At 51.9% G+C, this 19,299-nt stretch overlaps 1 protein-coding gene across 1 annotated transcript in view; it reads right to left on the reverse strand.

Annotated features, from left to right (window-relative positions):
- Positions 1–1,467, reverse strand: part of STC2 (stanniocalcin 2) — an 11,216-nt gene extending 9,749 nt beyond the window's left edge. The window contains exon 1 of the mRNA XM_006906524.3: positions 937–1,467. Within this exon, the coding sequence (XP_006906586.1) occupies positions 937–1,087 (151 nt within the window). The 5' untranslated portion in view covers positions 1,088–1,467. The remainder of the gene's footprint in view (positions 1–936) is intronic.
- Positions 1,468–19,299: the final 17,832 nt, after the last annotated feature.

Raw genomic sequence — 19,299 nt, forward strand, 5'->3', positions numbered from 1 at the left:
GCCGCGATTCCCGCTCGCTTGGGGCGTCCCTATCCCGCACTCGCGCATTCCCGCTCTCGCGGCGAGAGCACACACGCCGCCGCCGCCGGGTTCGCAGGTCCCCTAAATAAAGAGCGGGGGATGGGGGGCGGCGCGCGCTCAGAGCCAAGGAACTGTAGGCAGGTTTTCTTTCTCTCCACGGGCACGGGAAAAGGGCCAGCCCCGTGCGGTGCACGCCCGGCTCTGCTCGGCAGCTCGCGGGTGAGTGGGGAGCCGGCTGAGCAGAGGCGGCGCACTGTTGGGCTGTGTCACCATTTCTTCGCTTGCTGACCTGCCCTGGAGCGGGAGACGGCGGCGGCACCGCAGAGGTACGCTTTGCGCGCCCCCCTCCCTGCCTCCAGCCCCCTTCTAAAGCAATGCCGCCCCCCACCCCAGGGGAATGTTCACCGTGCAATCTGGCTCGCCTGCAAAGTTCTCGGGTGTCTGGCATCTTTTGAGGAGGAAGAAAATTGGTCCTGCCGCGGCCGGCCGGCCAGCCAGCGGGGAGGAGAAGTTCTCCCGGTACAGGGCGCAGCCCCGCGCCGGGGACGCGCCGTGCCTCCCGCGGGGCAGGCCAGGATGGAGCAGGAAGCTTTGCACCGGACCGGGGACTCCGGGGCCGTCATTGGCCGCGTCAGGCGCTTCCTCGTTTACCCTCGACCCCGGGGAGGACAGCAACAAGTCCTGCCCCAGCGATTTCATCACCCTGCGGGCACGTGCGGATTCCCCGCGCGCAGAACCCGGCGCGGACCTCGCCTCGCCTCGCCTCGCGCTCTCCTTTGCACATCCCGCGCCACCCCAAGAGTTCGCGCGGCCCTAGGTGGGCGCCCAGTTCCGGTCGAGGCGTCCGGGGCGCTCCGTAGGGGTGCCCAGTGTCGCCTCCCAGCAGCTCCCCGCCGCAGGGGCGCGCGCACTTACCTGTGTTCTGCAGGGACAGGCGGCCTTTCTGCTGCGAGCTTCTGTCTTGGAAACCCTCTGGCGGGCTGGTGGCGTCGGTCCCTCGCGCTAAGTCGAAGGTGGCCCACACCAAAGCCAGGGTCATGAACTGACCCAGCCGCTCGGCACACATGGTTCTTGGTGTAAGCCTCCCGCCCGGAGACCCGGAATCTTTGGGCTCCCCTCCCCCCTTCCTCCTCCTCCTCCTCCGCCGCTTCGCCTCCTCCTCCCACTCTTCCTCCTCGCTCGCCTTTTCTCTGCTCCTCGCGGCGGCCGCTCGGATAAGAGGTTACCCAGCGCCCTCCCGTAGCTCTCCCGAGAGCATGTGACCAGGCCGTTAGCAGCGCCGCGAGTGCGGGGCAATGGCAGGGATGGTGCCTCAAATATCCCTGGAAGCTCTGGTGTCACTTGAATGAAGGAGTCAAGCAGGTGTTGTCCCGGCCGCTGGACCAATCCGAGACCCTGGCCCGTTTGACAACACGGCCGGGAGGCGGGGCCTGCGCGCAACTACTACGGGAGGAAGCGGAGCGCCGCGGGGAGCGCCGACAAAGTTGGCGACCTGGTGGCGGCCACGCGTTGGCATGCGTGTGTGTGAGTGTGTGTGACGCGGCCGGAGATGCGTGCGCGTGTGCGGGGGCTCCAGGGCAATGGCTGACAGACTTAAAACATAAAAGCGAATCGCAGCTCTGGTTGCAGCTAAATAAAGGCGAGAGGGGACAGTCTCCACTGGGGGAGCGGCCCCCGGGGCCCTGGCTCGCATCACAGCCGCATCAGGCTGGGACAGTTTCCTCTTTCCGCCCTTTGGAATTCAGGGAGAGCCCCAGCCCCGAGGCCTGGACACACTGGAGGAGTTTCCTGGGCACAGTGATGCCGGGGGGCAAATTGAGCACATATGGGAATGCCCGGCGTCGTGACACTTTGCATTAAAAAACCCTCAAACTATTTATGATGGGAGCAGAAGCACTATAGGACTTCTTCCTTTATTTTTGCCCGTCTTTGGCGAGCCCTGCAACCCTTAGGGTGCCAGTTTCTCACCCCTTCCCCAAAGCTGACGGCTCTCGGGCCGACTGCAGGGATCCAGGTGACAGACCGGACTTGCCTCTTTTCCAGGCGGCCGGCAGGGAGGCCGAGGCGGCCCCGAGTCAGCCCGCCGCGGAGCATCGCTTGCCCCGGAGGCCGGAGCTTGAAAGGCAACAAAAAAAAAGCTCTTCCATTCCCCGAGCGCCACCCTAGCCGACCCGCTCCGCGATGCCTTGGCTCTCCAGTCCGCAGAGGCAAATGGGGGAGTAATCCCACCCCCAAGCAGAACCGAGGAAATTCTCCCCATCTTTCCTCCTTTCTTGTTGGAGCTCCCTCCCTCCCGAAGCATGGCCGGGGCTGGCCCGCCGAAGCCGGGAGAAAGTTGGGCGCCCCTTCCCCCGCTGTGTGTGTACGTGTGCACGCTCACGTCTCCCCGGCGCCTGGGCCGGGGACAGGAACTGCTCCGGGCACCTCAGTCCGACGGCGCAGCTCTGGGGTCTAGCAGGGCTGGGGGAGGGCGGGGACGCACTTGGATGAGCTTTTTGCATACAGATTAAACGCCCTCGCCCCTCCCCCTCCGGCTCCACCCTCCTGCCGGAGAACAGGTGAGCCCGGGGACCAGCTGCCACCCCCCTACCCCGCCCGGCTCCCAGCCCGCGCCCTCTGCGGTTTCATCACCCACTGCCCGCGGCGACGCGGCCCTGGGTCTCCGCGGCGGGACGCACTGCGCGCCTCGTTGGGGCCGCCATGTGACACGGTTGGGGGAGGGGGTGCAGAGACGCGCCGGCCGGGTCATCTTCCGGCCGCCGTTCGGCCTCCAGAGCTTCGCTCTCAGGGTCCCCGGTGCACTCGGGCGTAGGAGAGGCCCTCGGGGGGTGGGGGGAGGGAGGGGCGGGGAGGAGGAGCGGCAGGGTGGCCGCCGCTGGCCGAAGCCGTCCGGCGCGTCCCGCGGCTCTGAGTGGGGAGGACGGAGAGGAGGGGTGGGGAAGGCGCCCTCGGAGTGGGCTCTCCCCGAGGTTGCAGCCACCATCCCCGCCCGACTTCCAGAGCCCCAATAAATGGTCACTTTGAAGGTCCAGAGTCTGCAGAAGCGGTGCCAAGAAACTGACCATTCATGCCCATGATTCCAATGGCAATTACTTCTTGTAGCCTCAGATCTTTTGTGGCAGGAGGTGGGGTACAAGTGCATTAAAATGGGTGGTTCGAATTTCCCACCCTGCTTTTGTTTGCATAGTTAAGTTAGCTTCCTTTATTAGGTCATGAAAAACCGTCTCCTGGAAATGCTTAAAGGACAAAACATAACAAACACAACAGCAGCATTCTGGCCTCTCCCCAACTCCATAGGCCCCTGAATTTCTCAGAGAGACTTTCTTTTCATGGAGCCTGTTTCGTAGGTGAGAACATAAGCAGTATTGGCATTTAAAAAAGGCATCCGATCACTTGGTTCTTGGAGCAACTGAAATGAGAGAGGTCCGGGGGAGGAGCCAGCCCACCTTTGCTGGATGCAGACGCTCGGAGTCTACCTGATGGAAGGTGCTGAGGGCACCTGGAGCAGCCGCCAGGCAGGTGGAGATCTCCTGGCTTGTGCCTCCTCATGGCCTTTGGCTGGGTACTGCCTTTTGCCACCATGAGCCCCTAGGGCTGCCCTCCAAGGACCTGCATAACTTAATTCATCTTGGGGCTATATGCTCCAGCCTCCCCAGGGGACATTAGTGTCTCCTACCTGAGCCAACTGTCCCTTTAGAAGTAAAAGACAAATGGTACCTAGAGTCTGAGGTGTTGCAAGCACAGGTGATAGTTCTTAAAGGCCTCTTGGCTTGGGTCTAACATCCAGAGAGTTACCCACCCCAGTCAGTCCCATCAGGGCAGAGAAAATTCTGTGGAATCAGTAAGCAGTTTGCTGGGATTACTGGGCTGGGTCACAGGCGAGGGGTGGTGGGAGGATGGGGGCGGTTCGTAATGGGGAGGGGAGCTCAGCCTGGTTTGGCAGATTGTGGCTGACGTGTGGGGGTGGAGAGGGGACAGCAATAATAGTAACATTGTATTATTATAAAGCTGACATGAATTGAGAACAGACACCGTGTCACACACCGAGCTTGCGGCTTTGGTGTCTCTCTAGACCCGAGTCCGCCCTAGATGGCAATTGAGACTCGGGAGGAGGAAGGCCAGACCAGCTGGCGTTGGCCTGAGGTTCAGCTGGGAGCCTGCCTGGCGGGGCCCTCCTCAGTTTAAGGCCCAACCAGCCCTAGAGAGGGTGAGGCAGGCCTGCCTCGTGACACCCCAGGGCTTCTGTGGTTGATGCACCAGTTAAAGTCAGTTAAACACTTAGTAGTTCTTGGGGAAGAGGGAATCTGGGCTTGACTTTGAAAGGCGAGAGGAAACTGACAAGGAGCGGTCAGGAAAGGAGAGAGGGCATCACAGGAGGGAGGACCAGCATGGAGGGGATGTGGGGGGACTTGTATCTGGAAGAGGGGTTGCTCCATCGGGTGCTAAACTGGAAGGTAAAGCTGGCAGGGGCGTCCGGGGCCTTGTCAAGGCCTTTGTGACAAATCTGTGCTCACCGTGGGAGACCTTGTTCACTCCTCATCATGGCATTGAAGGATGAGACTCCGGGAAGCTGCGAGACTAGATGGCATTTTGGAATGTGAGGGGCCCAGCGCTGACACACACGAGAGGATTGGAAGGAGTGAGTTAGAATCTTGATGTGGGTTTCGATGCCTGGGCGGTGGCACAGGTGTTCTTGCTCAGGTGTGAGCAGCTGGGCCCCTGGAGGATGGGAGCAGTTGTTGGGCGACGAGGCAGGGACGCGGAGGTTGATCCACGCTGTCTAGACCAGGCTTTCTGCGAGTCCCAGAGCCTGCGTGGAAAATGTGCCTTCCACGTGCAGAGCTCCTGCTGCTGCACCCCCGCCCCCTTGGGGCTGCCTGTCTGGGCTGATGGCACCACCTTATGGTCAGAGAGGGTATCGTCTGACCAAACAGTGGATTCCTCCCCTACCTGCCCCCCCACCCCCGCCTCCCGGGGCCTGGGGCACTAAATATGGGGTCTCCTGCCTTCTTTTCAATTTCCCTAGCAAATCAGTTAATGCTGATTTAGGCGATCGTCTAAACAACGACACGCTTTAATTGTTCCGTCCAGGAAATCTCTTTGAAACGTTTTTGCTTTTCCTTCCCCATCCTTTGCCATCTTAACACATGAGCCTCAAATCTGCTCTAATCGTGGCTCCTTCGGGGCACGCCTGCACAAAGCAAGCGAATAAAAGGAACCACAGTGCAACTGGAAAAGACAAAATAACACCCTGCCACGACCAGCTTTCAGGATTCTTGAAAGCAGAAGTCTCGCCCTACAAAAGTCTCCATGTTTCCCCTTTATCTTCTTTCAATACACCGGTGGTTTCGTTATGTAGAATTCAGGGTAAAGGAGACTCTGTCTTCAGCATTCGAGCTTGTTAGTGCTGCAGCAAATTTGCTTTCTACGAATTTTTACTGCGGAAGTCCAGGGCTTCAGCGACATTATGAGTTAAGGATGCTTCTGTGGGGCTGGTCCGGAAACCATTTATAATATGTTTATTGGAGGAAAATATATTCTGAGCTCCCAAAACAACCAACTCCTACAGTTTTGGAACACACCACTTTTGCGCATTGGACATTTCCTCTGTGTCATCGATTCATAGTCAAACTGTATTCCTGGATTGACTGAAAACATAAAAGATAAAAAAGAAGTAAAAAAAAAAAAAAAAAAAACCCAGGAGAACGGGAACTCTGTCTCCCTCACAATAAGTTCATTTACCGGAAAGAATATAGAAGCTGTAAATATTGGGTGTCTGGTTGTGGTCTGAGTTTTGTTAGTGCCTTGCCCTGAAGTCTGAACAGTATTTAGAAACACGCTCTGTTTTCTTTGGATCGTAAGTCTTGCTTCCTCATCGTGTGCCCAAGCGAACTCAGGAGGGGCTGTCCGGGCCGAGGGGCTGCCCGGTCCCCGTGGGCAGTGCTGGCGGAGCGCAGAGCTGGGCATCCTGCTGTCAGCGTGCTCTGGACCTCTCTGAGACGGGGCTTCAATGTTGGTCTGCGAACTGTCGATTTCAAGCAGGTGAAGGAAGAGTGTTTTTGTGGGGCAGTTTTCCGGTGACCCAGATTTTGCAAATCTTCACAAAACAACGAAATCTATTAATGCAGTTTAACCATCAGTATATAACCAGGGTCCATCGAACTGAATTTTAGTTTTTTGTTTTTTTTTTTCCCTGAGCAGTTAAAACTATTCGTGAATGTTGACATTTCATGACTTCTGTTCTTTTGAAAAGAAACCTTCCAAAGATCAAAGAGAGCGTTTACTTTTTAACAAAAAACAAAATAAAACTCATTCTGTCTTGAATTTCCCACGTGGGACCATTGGAACCATTTATAAGTCTAAGATATTTCATGGGATCTTAGTGATCATATTTTTCTTGTATCTTGAATTATTTTCTGTTTTATTATCTCAGGAATTATTTCATCATTATTCCTCGGTGATTGCCAATTATGCTAAAAACATGGACACAATAAGAAAGAAAAAGTAATGAGAAGGATGGTGGAACAGTGGAATAAATAATCACTCTTGCATAATTTTCTTATTACATTGCTGAGAGTGTTACCTTGTTTTACAAGAAGAGATAAAAGAAGAAGGCACTGTCTAGTTTCATTATTATCGCTTTTAAGGCAGACAGCTGAGAATACAGAATTTCTCATTTCTTGCACAAAACAGCAAAGAGAAGAAAATTGACACCAGAAGAATTCATACAGTAGTTCGACAAATCAGGCGAGACAGCTGTGATGTTAACTCTCATGATAACAGTAAAATTGATTTTATAAGTGAAGTCCTAGAATGTGAGTCTCAGAAGACAACCTGGGTGAATTTTCTCCAACTCCTGAAATGATGAATAAAACAATATATTTCTGAGGACAAAAAGAAAATGCGATATTCTTATCCAGTTGGTCATTCAACGGGGTTTCATCACATAATATTTGCAACAAGAACCTGGACCGTCCAGTTGCGCTGACAAGAATGGGGGCCAATATTCTTTTACCTTTTGTGGTGAAATTTCTTTGATACAGTTTGAAGGGGACAAACGATGTCAGATGTGTTCACAAATGCGATTAATAGGAGACGTGATCTAGAAGTGAGGACAATCTGGAGTAATTCGTAACGGGTGTTTTTTATGAATTTAAAACTGAAAATGCTTTGTAATTATGGAGAAAAGATGACCATTCTCTTTAACAGAATTATGAGCCATCCAAGGTTTTGAAAGTAACTCGTTTCGTGACGCAAGTACGTGAAAGCCTAGACATAACGATAAGCTAGGATTTACTAAAGATTGACTGGAAATCTGGAATTGGTGTTTCCGAGATGGATCTGTTCCAGGTTTGCGCATGACAGAGGAACATCCCGTTGCGTTCAGAGCGCTTTGCTCATTTGGGGTTTATATACCTTGAACGCCAGGGAACTGTGGAATGAAACTTTGCTTTGTTTAAATTATTAAATTTTCTAATAAAGTTTTTTTTTTAACTCTTTATGATTACTTCTGTACATTACTCATAAAAATTAAAAGGCTCCGTTGGACCCTGATGGTAAATGATGATAAATGATGATGAGAACTGTTTCCTGCTGTATGGGGTGGGGGCTGGGATGTCAGAGGCCAAATATTAAAAAAAAGTCCAGTCTACACTGTCAGGCAAGTAGGAGTCACTGTCGACGCTTGTCTGTTTCCAGCCGTCTCCCTACCCTGCCTTCCTACACGTGCGGGATCGATGGTGGTTTTTAAGTGAAGTGGCCTGAGTGAGAGACGTCGTCATAACCTGTCCGTTTATTCTTCCCTTTAGTGGAACTGTGCACTTCTCAAAAGTCAGCGGGGATGAGAATTCCTGTGACGCCTCTAGTGTGGATCCTGGCTTTAGTGTGTGATATATGGGATTTTTAAGATTAATTTGGACCCTTCGCGTTTTTCACTTTGGAGACTCTAGCGCCTAACGGTCTCGGGCTGCTGGGGCTGCTGTAACAGACCAGTGGGTGTCTCAGACAGCAGGCGTTTACTTCTCACTGTTCTGGAGGCTGGAAGTCTGAGATCAGGGTGCCCGCGAGGCCTGCTTCCTGGTTCCGCGTTCACGTGGCCTCCCTCGGAGTGTGCAGGGACCGAGACAGGGCAAGAGGGAGGGGAGGCGGGGCGGGAAGCGTGTCTGTGAAGGAGAGCCCTGGAGGTTGAGCACTGACCGGAGTTAGACCCCCAAGGCCCACTGTGTCTGCATCTGCCAGTAACAGAAGACTCAGTGGCGAAAGTCTTAAAGAGTCAAGACAAATTCATTACCCCCGTTCCAAGAAGTCCTGAGGACATGGGGCTAGTGTGGGTGTGACAGTCGGGTTGGAGATGGAGACCTCTGAGTCAGGAACACATCGAGACATCAGGTGGCAAATTGGAGATGCCAAGAAAGAGGTGATGATGAGAAGTGGGGGACAGGCTGGCACTAATCAACTCTTGCACATGAGGGGAACGGAGAGGAAACAGTCCCCCCTCCCCCTGTCCTGTGCCTCTCCCCGCCTGACCACCGCCCGCCTCCGTCAATGCTGTCACCGCTTCTCACGTTGCTCCAGCAAAAACCCCGGGAAGTCATCTTTGGTGTGAAAATGCGTCATTTTCTCCTTCCCTTGGCCTGAAACTCACTCTAGATTCATCTCCGACTGCAGAGCACGTGTCGGTCCCTTCACCTCTCCGTGTCCACCATCCAAGTCAGCTCTGTCTGCTACCACCGTGGAGCCGACCAGCGGGTCTCGTGCATCCGCCTTTGCTCGCCGGCACTCTCAAACCCAAATTTTCTGCGCCGTAGCCAGACTGATGAAAACCAAACCAACCAAACATCCTACCACCCATCCATCCATCCAACCAAAACCCGAAACCGAGTCATATCATCCAGGCGCTTCACGACAGAAGCCTCCTTAGAACCAAACTTAGAACTTCTCACGGGGACTGGACTGGAAGGTCTTGTGAGATTTGGCCCTGCTGCGTTTGAGGACCTCATGGGAACCACTCTCTCCCTCCCTCAATCCCTGCGGGCACCTCCTTTCTGCCTTTTGGGCTGTGACACAGGTGGCCTGTCCGCAAATCAGGAGCCTGTTCTATCTTATTCTTTCTCCCACCCACAATGAGTGATAAGTGCCCTGAAGGGTTGGAGGTCGTCTGCCGTTTTCAGTGCTGCGTCCCTGGCACCTATGATAGTCCCTGGCCCACGGCAGGTGAAGCGTGCGTGCGTGCGTGTCCGTGTGTGTGGTTATCCGATGACAGAATGCCTCCGAGCTCTGTTAGCAGAACTGGGACTTACAGAGAGGACGCCCAGTCTGGGGGGAAGTGGTGAATATAAAGGGTTAGAGGGCCATCCAGGTGTGATGTCCACTGATCAACGCAACAGGGACGTCCTCCCACGCATGGCATTTCACGGTTCAGCCAAGGCGCGGACCCCGTATTGCTTTGCGCTGAAGTTATTCAGAGGTGAAAAGTGCTTTCCTGTACGTTGCCCATTTAAACCTCTCTACAGCCTTGAGAGGGAACAGAGTTATTATTCCCATGGTACAGACGAGAAGCTCAAGCTCAGAGATTCTTGTCCGAGGCATGCCCGGCCGGAAGGACCTTACTGCAGGTCCTTCCTGGGTCTTCAGATTCCCAGATCTTTGTATTTTATTGTTGTTCTTGACGTCATAACCCACGTCTCCACTCCCACCAGTGGACAATAAGGATCACAGGTCATGTTGCAAAATACTTTTCTTTAAAAGGCCGATTAAAATGAACTTAGCCTGATGGCCAAAGGAATCCAGTATCCGTGTAGGTATACATGTATGTATATATGTGTGTATATAATTTTTTTTTTCTTTTTTCTCCCTAAGATCTTAAAACCCTGAGAAAGGCAGAAGAACTAGCAAGAGAGAAAAGTAAAAGACAGACCTCGGAGGAAAGAAATGGAAAAGAACAAAGGTAAGATTATCATCCAAGAGGAAGCCAAAGAATATTTTCAGATTCTTGTTCTTTGGCAGGGTTATGAAGTGGGTAACGAGATAAATTAGGCACATAAAACTAAAGCGAGAAGGCTGGTCATGGACGAGGGGGAAAAAAACAACAAGGAAAAAAAACAAAAAACACAGCCCCCGGGGGGAAGACAGAGGAAAAGAGAGGCTGGCCAGTGGGGGAGAGCCTGCAGCGTGGGCGTGCCACCATCGAGGACGTGAAGTGACAACCTGACAGTTCATGGCGCCCGCAGGTGGTGGGCGTGCAGGACGGGGCAGAAAAGAGGAAGATGTTGGGCCCTGATGTCAGGTAGCTGATGGCAGAGATGAAGAAAGGCGGGAGAGCGAATCTGCGGAGCGTGGGTGGGGGCACAGCTTCGGGCGGGTGGGGAGGGTCGGGGCTCTGGGTCTAGACACTGTGGGGTTCCAGCATCAGTCTTGACACTGATTAGCTGTGTGACTGTGGTCAGAGTACTTGGCCTCTCTGAGCTTCAGTCTGCTCCACCCAAGTCCTGGGATGATACTATGTATATACTTCGTCGTGTGGCTGTCGGATTAAATGAGATAGTGTGGCTCCAGGCAGACACTGAGAAGCCATTGTTTTTGCCAGTGATCAAAGCACGGGGTGGCGGCTGGGGCCACCCTCTGACTCTCATTCGAGGGTTAGCAAGAACCATCAGGTCCTCGGAAGGCAGGACACCGAGCTGGTGGCCTGCCCGCTCCTCCCGCGGCGGTTGAGGCGGCTCCATTCAGCTGGTGAGACTGGGGTGGGCTTCACCTGGGGGAGGCTGCGGGGGGTTCGGTTTGCGGGTGTCTGTGTGCCGTTTGCTGCCACATTTGCTTTAAAAAAAATGCCTTAATGGACTGCTGTAGTAGAGACAGAAAAATCTTTCATTCGTCCGTGTGTGCTGTCCAAATGATATTTTTAAAGATTTATTTTTGTGCGTTCGCAGTGTTCTTGAATAATGTTTCCATAAGCACGGTCAAAGATAAATCTGCGCTGTGCACAGAATCTGGTCATGCCTGTTCCGGAGCGTGGCCGGCTCCGGTGCCGAGTTCTTTGCTGACCAAGCCTCCCTGGGTGGACTTCCTCGAACTAGCTCTCTGACCAGAAACTTCTGAGCACAGGCCAAAGCTCCCAGCGGTGCCACCCTCTGCCCTTCCCCGCCAATGGCTGGGAGCTCGAGGGGTACTTGTCCTTTGCGCCTCGAGGTGTTGGCTGCGTGGACGAGCACAACACCAGCGTTTGGTTTTTATGTTGCAGTGGGTAACCCTTCTGTAGGATGAAAGATTTTAAGAGTAAAAGGCAAGGTACAGAAGCAAAAGCAATATGATGATTTTTTTTAGGGTAAAGGCTCTCCTCATTCTCTCTGTCGGATGTTCGGACTTGGCTTAATTACCAGCGTGGATTCGGCAGGTTAAGAGATCACATGATAACGTCCAAATTCCAAAGGTGCTGTCTCCTTGGCTCACTGTAGAGACAGAGACTCCTGGAGGTGGCAGGGTCCTTGGGAAACATCACAGAACCTCGTGGCTGAGCCATTGCCAGCATATGTGGTGCTCCTGGAATCTGAACATAAGTCTGGTGGGGACCTTCCTGGCAGGTGGCCTTAGCTTCTCAGGGCACCTCCAGCATTGTCCCGGCTGCTGATGCCTGAAGCTGCAGCCCCCGCCCTCCAGACCCTGGGCTTCCGGCTCCTGCTCAGCCATTATCTGGTTTGGGACAAGTCTTTGCAAGGATGTTGGGAACCAGTGTACCTGGCTGAGGTCTTGAGGGTCATTGCAAGCTTCTGGCGAGCCCCCTTCTGCTGCCCCTAGATCAGGTTGCTCTGAGGGTGACTTAGGCTGGTAAACCAGCCACCACATATATACACTCTCAATGATGTGGGTGGACCCTGTCCAATCAACTGAAGGCCTTAAGGGCAAAACTGGGGTCCCTTAGAGAAGGCCCTCTGCCTTAGGATGGCAGCACCAGGTCCTGCCTGTGTTCCCAGCCGACCGGTCCGTCCTAGAGATTCAGACTTGCCAGCCCCCACAGTTGCGTGAGCCAGTTCCTTGCAAGAAGCTCATTGTGAGCGTGTGTGTATGTACGTGTGCATACCTATCTGTGTACGCGTGTGCTACTCCCTGTTTCTCCGAGAACCCTGGCCGGGGCAGCTCCTCTGGTCCGGCCCGACCTCCTTTTCTAGAATCCTTCTCTGCGTATCTGGCCTCCAGGAGCCGTGCCTTCCAGCCTGCTCCTTGTGCACTGATAAGCTGGATGCCTCCTAGATTTTTTTTCTTTTTTTTAGGTAGCGTCTGGTGGGGTTACGTAGCTTTAAGCTTGTGCCCCCACACTTCGATTCTTGAGGCGAGGCACCCATTTCCTTCTTTAGATCATCTCCGCTCCCAGGAGAACGGGACACATAGTAGGTGGTCACTAGGTATTTGCTGGGTGAATGCCTGTGTCGGGACTGGCTGGAGACTTGGGCGTGGTGGTGACTCCAGGCTAATTACAGACACTTCCCTGGATTTTCGGCGGGAGAATCAAGGCTATGTAACCGAAGGTCGTGCTTCGAAGCGTTGGTTTATTTATTTTATTTTGTTTTGTGTGTGTGTGTGTGTCTGAAGCCTGTGCTCTAAAATATGCCCAGGCTGCGTTTCTTTCCCCCTCGTTCCCTCTCTCTTTGTCCAGTGTGGTTTCTAGAACATAAGGTGCAGATTTAGACGTAGCAGAGGACACCGAGACTTGAAGCTCTGAGCTTTCAGATGGCGATGGGGCGGGATGTGGCTCCGTTGCTGTGGTTAGAATTGCATCTTGCCTCCTAAGTGTCATCTCTTGGGTTATCTTCAAGGAGCTGCAAGTGGGAAACCACAGAAGTGCCTGTGGAAATGTGACAGCTGAGCGGGCCGTAGGACAGCGGCATCCTCAGGACCTGGAGGCCAGCCTCCATGGTGCACGCTGACTCCTTCTGTGTCCCTGGTGACTTTTTTTTTTTTTTTTTTAACCACATGGCCTGGCAGCCGTGGTGGACATTCACTCAAGAAGTCCCTGCCTTGAGCTAGGGAGCTTTTCAGTGTTAACAAAAGCCAAGGCTTTTCTGGAATTTTCTTTTAAAGACACACTACATAACTCTGCTTTACCTCTTTTGGGACGTTTTATAATTGACAACCTTCATGCTTTCTCTTTTAACCAAAAACTCTTGTTGGCGGACGAGGCAGAGTTAATGAGCTCAAGGAGGGCATTGCAAACGACTTTCGACATGGCAAAAATTCCTTTTATTTTGTTGTTTCTATGGAAAAAATAATTGGGGGGAAGAAAAGGTCCCCGGTGAGGAGTTATACTTAGGGTTTACAAAAAAGCACACTTTGTCGATAAAATATGAACTGCCTGAGAGATTTATAAGAGTCTAAAATCCTGCACAGCCCTTCAGAATTTGAAGCAGCAGGAAACGGGGATATTTTTAAAACAAGTATTTATAAAAGTAATTGGCTACTCTTGATGTGGACTAAGGAGGGGAAAAAAAACACTACTAAGGAAGCTATATTGGACTTGACATAAAAGCGAGGTATGTAATTTGGGAGCAGAAGGAAGGGCGAGGAACATGTACACACCGTACCTGTGGGCCTTTCTCCTCGGAGGAGCTGGAGGCAGGAGCAGACCCAATACCCGGAGCGGGCGCCTCTGCCAGGCCTGCGGGCAGTGCCCAGGGATGGCCGCGAGCTTCTGAAACCCCAGCTTAAAACTCCGAGGCCCTCTAAAACTGATTACATGCAAACAGGACAGAAAACACATGTTTCTGGGAACATTTTGGTTAAAATTAAAAATGTGGCTGAGACCGTGCCAATAATTTACTCGAGAATATCTGAACCAGATGCTGCTAGCCCGTAATTCTGAGTAATTTGCCAGAATTATGTATTTACTCTAATCTCAGAGATGAAGTTAAAATATGCATGGTTTTTGTTATTTGTGATGCACACGCACAAAATAATCTGACGTGACTTGGGCTAATACTGAATGAAAGACGAGAAACGGGCAAGATGTCTATTAATTACTGTTCGAACCTGCGCTGAGTTAAGCAAGAGACCGTCAGAAACGAATCCTCAAAACTGCAGTGCCCTAGGAGGTCGGGCAAACATTTTTGGGTAGGACGTTAATTCACGAAATGACAGCCTTGCATTGAGACAGTGTTTCTCTTGGTGACAGAGTTCTAATTCCTGAGTGGCTCCACTCATGGGCACATCTTCTTATTTATGTGATGCCAAACATCTGGATGAAAATGGAAAAAAATGCAGCCAGCCGTCTGGGTTTCTGTTCTCTATGAAGCCAAATTATCAAGTAGAGGGGCTAACTGCTAACTGGTCGGTAGACATTTTTTTTTGGTTCTTGTTTAGATATTTAGCATCTAAGTGTGCAGAGGCATTTTAGTGCAGTGGGTAAGCTTGTAGGCTCTGAAGGTGAACTATCAAGGTTTGAATCCGGGCTAGATACTTAAGTTCTCTGTGCTCATTTTTCTCATCTGTAACATGGACATGATAACAGTATCTACTTTGTAGGGTTGTCATAAAGGTTCAGTGAGTTGATACAATTACTTAGCACAGTATCTGAACCAGGCAAATGCCCTCAGCAAATGCTGTCCCTCTTCATTTTTCATAGTATTTGAGATCTAGGGGAAGGTGGTCCTAGAATTTATGCCTTTTGTCCTTTCGACAAGTGAGAAGTGTAACTCAGAGGGGGAGATATGTATTTTTTATTGTGGTAAAATATACAGAACATAAAATTTACCGTTTTAACCATTTTTAAGTGGACAGCTAAGCAGCATTAAGTACATTCATATTGTGTAACCACAGGAGAGAATTTGGGGTCTTTCCACGACCTCCTGACCCCATTCACCACCCCTGCAGCGTAAAGCCTGGCCTCACCAGCGTGGCATTTGAGGCATTTGCAACTTCATGCCTGGTGGCCTAGTACTTGGCACACAGGCCCCAAGGAGTGCATGGTGGTGGTGGTGGTGGTGGTGGTGGGGGGGGGTCTCTGAATATGTGCTGCGTGAGGGATAAGGGGTTCGGGGACCATGCTGATTTTGTAGAAGAGAAGCGGTGTCAGCTTCAGCCTGGGATGGCATCCTACCTATGACTGGATGCTTTCTGGGGTTCGTCTTACTGAGCACAGTTTGGGGGGCCCTGGCAGCCAGGCACCTCTGCTTCCGGACTCCTGCTCGGGATGGGTTTTTGCACGTGAAGTTGCGCCGCCGATGAACCAGGCCCAAGGAGCCCTGGGTTCTGGTTCTCCTGTGAGGCGGGGGCTCACTCCGCCCCTCACCTCTGAAATGCGGAGGTTGGGCCTCATCGTTGGTCCCTTGGGAGTCGATGAGGCCTGGGAGGGAAAGGGGTGCAGGTGTCCTCAGAAGAGGGACAGACATGGTTGGAGGGAGACGAAGGGACCACTTACTCATCGGCTTTCTTGGTGAGCTGGCTGTCCCCCGCTCACTGCTGGACACACGCTCACTCGGTGTCTGTCTGGAGCGAAGGGGTTGGTTTGGTCCTCAGTGACCCTTCTGACCGTCGTCCGTTTGTGAGCAGGGCCCTCTTGCCTGCGCTCTCGCGATCGGCCGCCACCCCGTCCTCTTCCGCATCAGCTGTCACGCCTGCCTTGGCTCCTCCGCCATTTAGCTTCTTGGGGAAGTGACACTGTTCTTCCAGACGCTTGGACAAGTTACCCCGATGCTCGGTGGGCGCCACAGTTGCAGTTTGCTCTCCGCTCCTTAGGCTCACCCCGCCTTGCTTTGGAAATGATCCTGGAGGTCCCTGGCTTCACGGAGGGGACAGGGTCCTCCCTCGAGTCCAGGAAAGGCTGCAACACAGTTTGGTTTCGGTATCGCAGTTTTCTTGGTGGTGAGTGACAGGATTACGATGAGAGGGGAGAGCTCTCTGCTTGCTAAGAGGTTTCCACCAGGTCCCGCTTTTCTGCTATTTGCCTCGTTCCAAGAAAGGCTCCCCGAAGGGGGACCCCGTCCTGTGGGGTCACGTACAGTACCATCTGAGTGACAGACCCGAGCGCATAGCCATCGTCACAGCCAGAATTGCCCAGCCCGAGAACGTGTGAGTTAACTCGTACCCGCCATCCAGGCGGAGGGATTGGTGACCGGACCTCTGCTTGCCCGTGGTGGCCCTGCCTGCCCCGTGGGTCTGCGGACAGGGTGCACTCAGCAAGCTTTCCTCTTCTTTCCAATCTGAGGGACGTGTGAAAGGCGAGTGTCGGACCGGAAAGGCGTGGCCACTGGCCGTGCCTCTGGCACCCCCCACCCGCCGCCCCGGCCACAGCCCTTCTTGTTGTCAGCCCGTCAACAACTCGGACTGAGCCGCTCTGTCCGCGGGGCTCTGTGGGCGCGTGGGGACAGAGAGGAGGCCACATCTGCAGCCACTTTGAGGCGGGGTGGAGGGCCAGTTCCCAGGAGGCTGGTTATTTCTGATGAGGAATGAGGCCAGGTTGCCGCTGGGAAAGCACAAGAGTGTTGGTGATGGTCTGGGCGTCCAGGCTTCTCATGGGCGAGGCCACGTCTGGTGCTCACACATGCACGTGCACACACGCACACACACTCGCATGTGCGGACACATGCACGCACATGTTCATGGGCACACGTGTCCACACGCACATGCACATGTGCAGGCACTCGTGTGCACACCACCCACGCACACGCACAAGCACACACGCACACGTGGTCACACACTCACCGTGCAACTCCTTTATTAAGCAGGCGGACATAAACATCAAACACAACCGTGTTTCTAGAAAGAACAAAGCGATCAGAAATTAATATAAACGCCAAAATAAAATCGCGTGTACTTTTCTCTCTTCACTCTTAATCGTTCATGTTTTCCCGTCTCTATTTCTCGTTCCGCTCAAGGAGAAAGGCCTCCCCTTCCTCTCTCTTACTTTGGCTGTGAAAGCAGCCCTGAGTCTTATTCTCAACTCGGACCAGAACGGAAGCTGTCACTTGCCGGAGCGGTATCATCTCACGTTGTCCAGAATCAGGCTGCCCGGGCTCAAGAGGCCAACTCCGACACTTCCCGGCTGTGCAGGCTGAGGCAGATCGCCTGCCTCTTTGTGCCTCGTTTCTTTGTGTGTAAATAGGGATGATAGTAGCACTGCCTTTTTGCGGCCCTGGGAGAATTCATCCAATGCTGAGGCCCGGGCCTGGCACACAGCGCGTAGCCGATCAGGACTCGCGAGTCCTTGTGTCCTGGCTCTGACTGTTGCCTGTAGTGACGTGGCTGTCTTGGGCTTCATCCTCTTGCACTCAACAACCCAAGTGTTTGTGCTTGGGGAACAGGCTGTCTTTCTTTCCCACATGAGCTGGAGGAGAAGGAGCCAGCAAGATGAGACACAGGCCTCAGCATTCCGTCCTCCCATCCATGGGCTTCCGTCTACCTGCCTGCCTGTCTGCTTGCCTCTGTTTTCACCCTTTCCAGCTACAGTTGGGATTATTCCTAATTTGCATCACGTGGTTCCTTAGCAACCCTCACTGATATCGGATTAGGCACAAAAATACTTCTGGTTAGAATTTCGAACATCTTAATTTATTATAAACTATTGCTGCAACAAGTAATTACTTTGATTTCCCCCTTATTTTAAAAGGAGTGCAAATTCGGTACGAAGTACGCAGAACCCGCAGATGGTCAGGAGGAGCGAAAATCACCCTTCCGCCGAGACTCGGCGTTCGCTCCTCCAGTTCAGACGCGTAGGGATGTAGGTATTCGCGCCCAATGGGAATTATTTACACATTCTCTGTGTAAACAGCCCCCTCCTATTTCACAATGTTCATCCGTCCATGACATTTTAAAATTATTTTTCAAAGCATGTAACGTTTCTCATCAGATGAAACGCGGCTTCTCCAGGAAGCGTGGGGCCAGCAGGGCTGCGTTCCTTCCGGAGGCGCTAAAGGGGCATGAACTTGACCTTGTCCTCCGGCTTGGGGAGGCCGCCTCCCTCCCTCCTCCCCGAGAGCCAGCAACGGGGGGCTGAGTCCTTCCTCGGCGAGCATTACTTATTTCACTTTCAAGGACCCTGGCGATGACACTGGATAATGCAGGATGACCTCCTTATTTAAAGGTCATCTCCTGCAGTCCCCTTTGCCGTGTAACGTGACCCAGTCACAGGTTCTGGGGGTCCAGATGTGGACATCTTTGGGGCCATTTTGCTGCCCACCACGCCTGTCGTCTGAAACAATTCTTTCTTTTATTTCTCTCTGGTAAAGTGCGGATAGCCCGTGACCCTATCTAGATGTCAACTCCCGAAAGGCTGAAACTGTGTCTCATTCTTACTTGGATTGCCTGCAACTTTATCTTCAGACCTGGTCTCCTGGTCTCCCTGAGGGTGGGGGAGAAACTCCCAAGGGATTGTAAGCCAAGGGAGTTCCACGGGAATCCACCGAAGTGTCCTTTGCTCTAATGCACCTGCCGTGGGGTCTAGTTCCGCTTCCCTTCTATTCCAGATGTGTTTCTTTTACGTTCATAAAGGACGACTCAGCCCTTCGTCTCCATGAAATGCCAAATGGTGACATTCAAAATACTGGTGTCTGTGAAACCATCATGTCCTCCCTCATCCTGAATAAGACATATTTTCAAAAAATAGCATACGTATATTTAATAGGTGTACACCAAAATTTGTACTATAGCTCTATCGCCTGGATCCATTGTGTACAGATAATAATTGCAATGGTAGCTTGAGCCAGGGAAAAATATTTCAACACTCAGAGCCAAATGATTGTAGAAAATTAAAAGAAATTAAAAAGTAACTAGAATCTCCATTTATATACATTTTTCCTGCATGGCATTATGATAGGGTATTAATAAAAGACTTTTATAAAAATTATATTACAGTAAAATTCTATAAGGAAAAGCACGTAAGATTTCAGGAAGGAAAAAGGAAAAATGTAAACTTTTATGACTTATAAAGAAGAGCTTGTTCACGTGTTTTAAAAATAGCCAATGGTGGGTATCAAATTGCCATGACATTTAGATCCATTGGAAACATTTAAAAGAGTGATGTCACAGTTCTATGTATATATAAAATGTCAATATTTCCAATACAGTGGGAATTACGTCTTTTGTGCTATTTAAATTTATGATAAAAATGTGCAAGGGTCTACCTAGCGTATGAGAATTCTTTAAGTAGTAATATGAGCTTTAAAGTTTGAAGACTGTCTGCCTTACAGGACCTTACACATAGTAGATGCTTTAAAAATGTCTGTGTTCGAGAAGAGATTTAAGTGAAGTTTGCAGAACATTCGACAGGATAAAATTAAAGTGGTCATACAAGCT

The sequence above is a fragment of the Pteropus alecto genome, unplaced genomic scaffold (assembly GCF_000325575.1).
Source record: "Pteropus alecto unplaced genomic scaffold, ASM32557v1 scaffold40, whole genome shotgun sequence".
Lineage (NCBI taxonomy): Eukaryota > Metazoa > Chordata > Mammalia > Chiroptera > Pteropodidae > Pteropus > Pteropus alecto.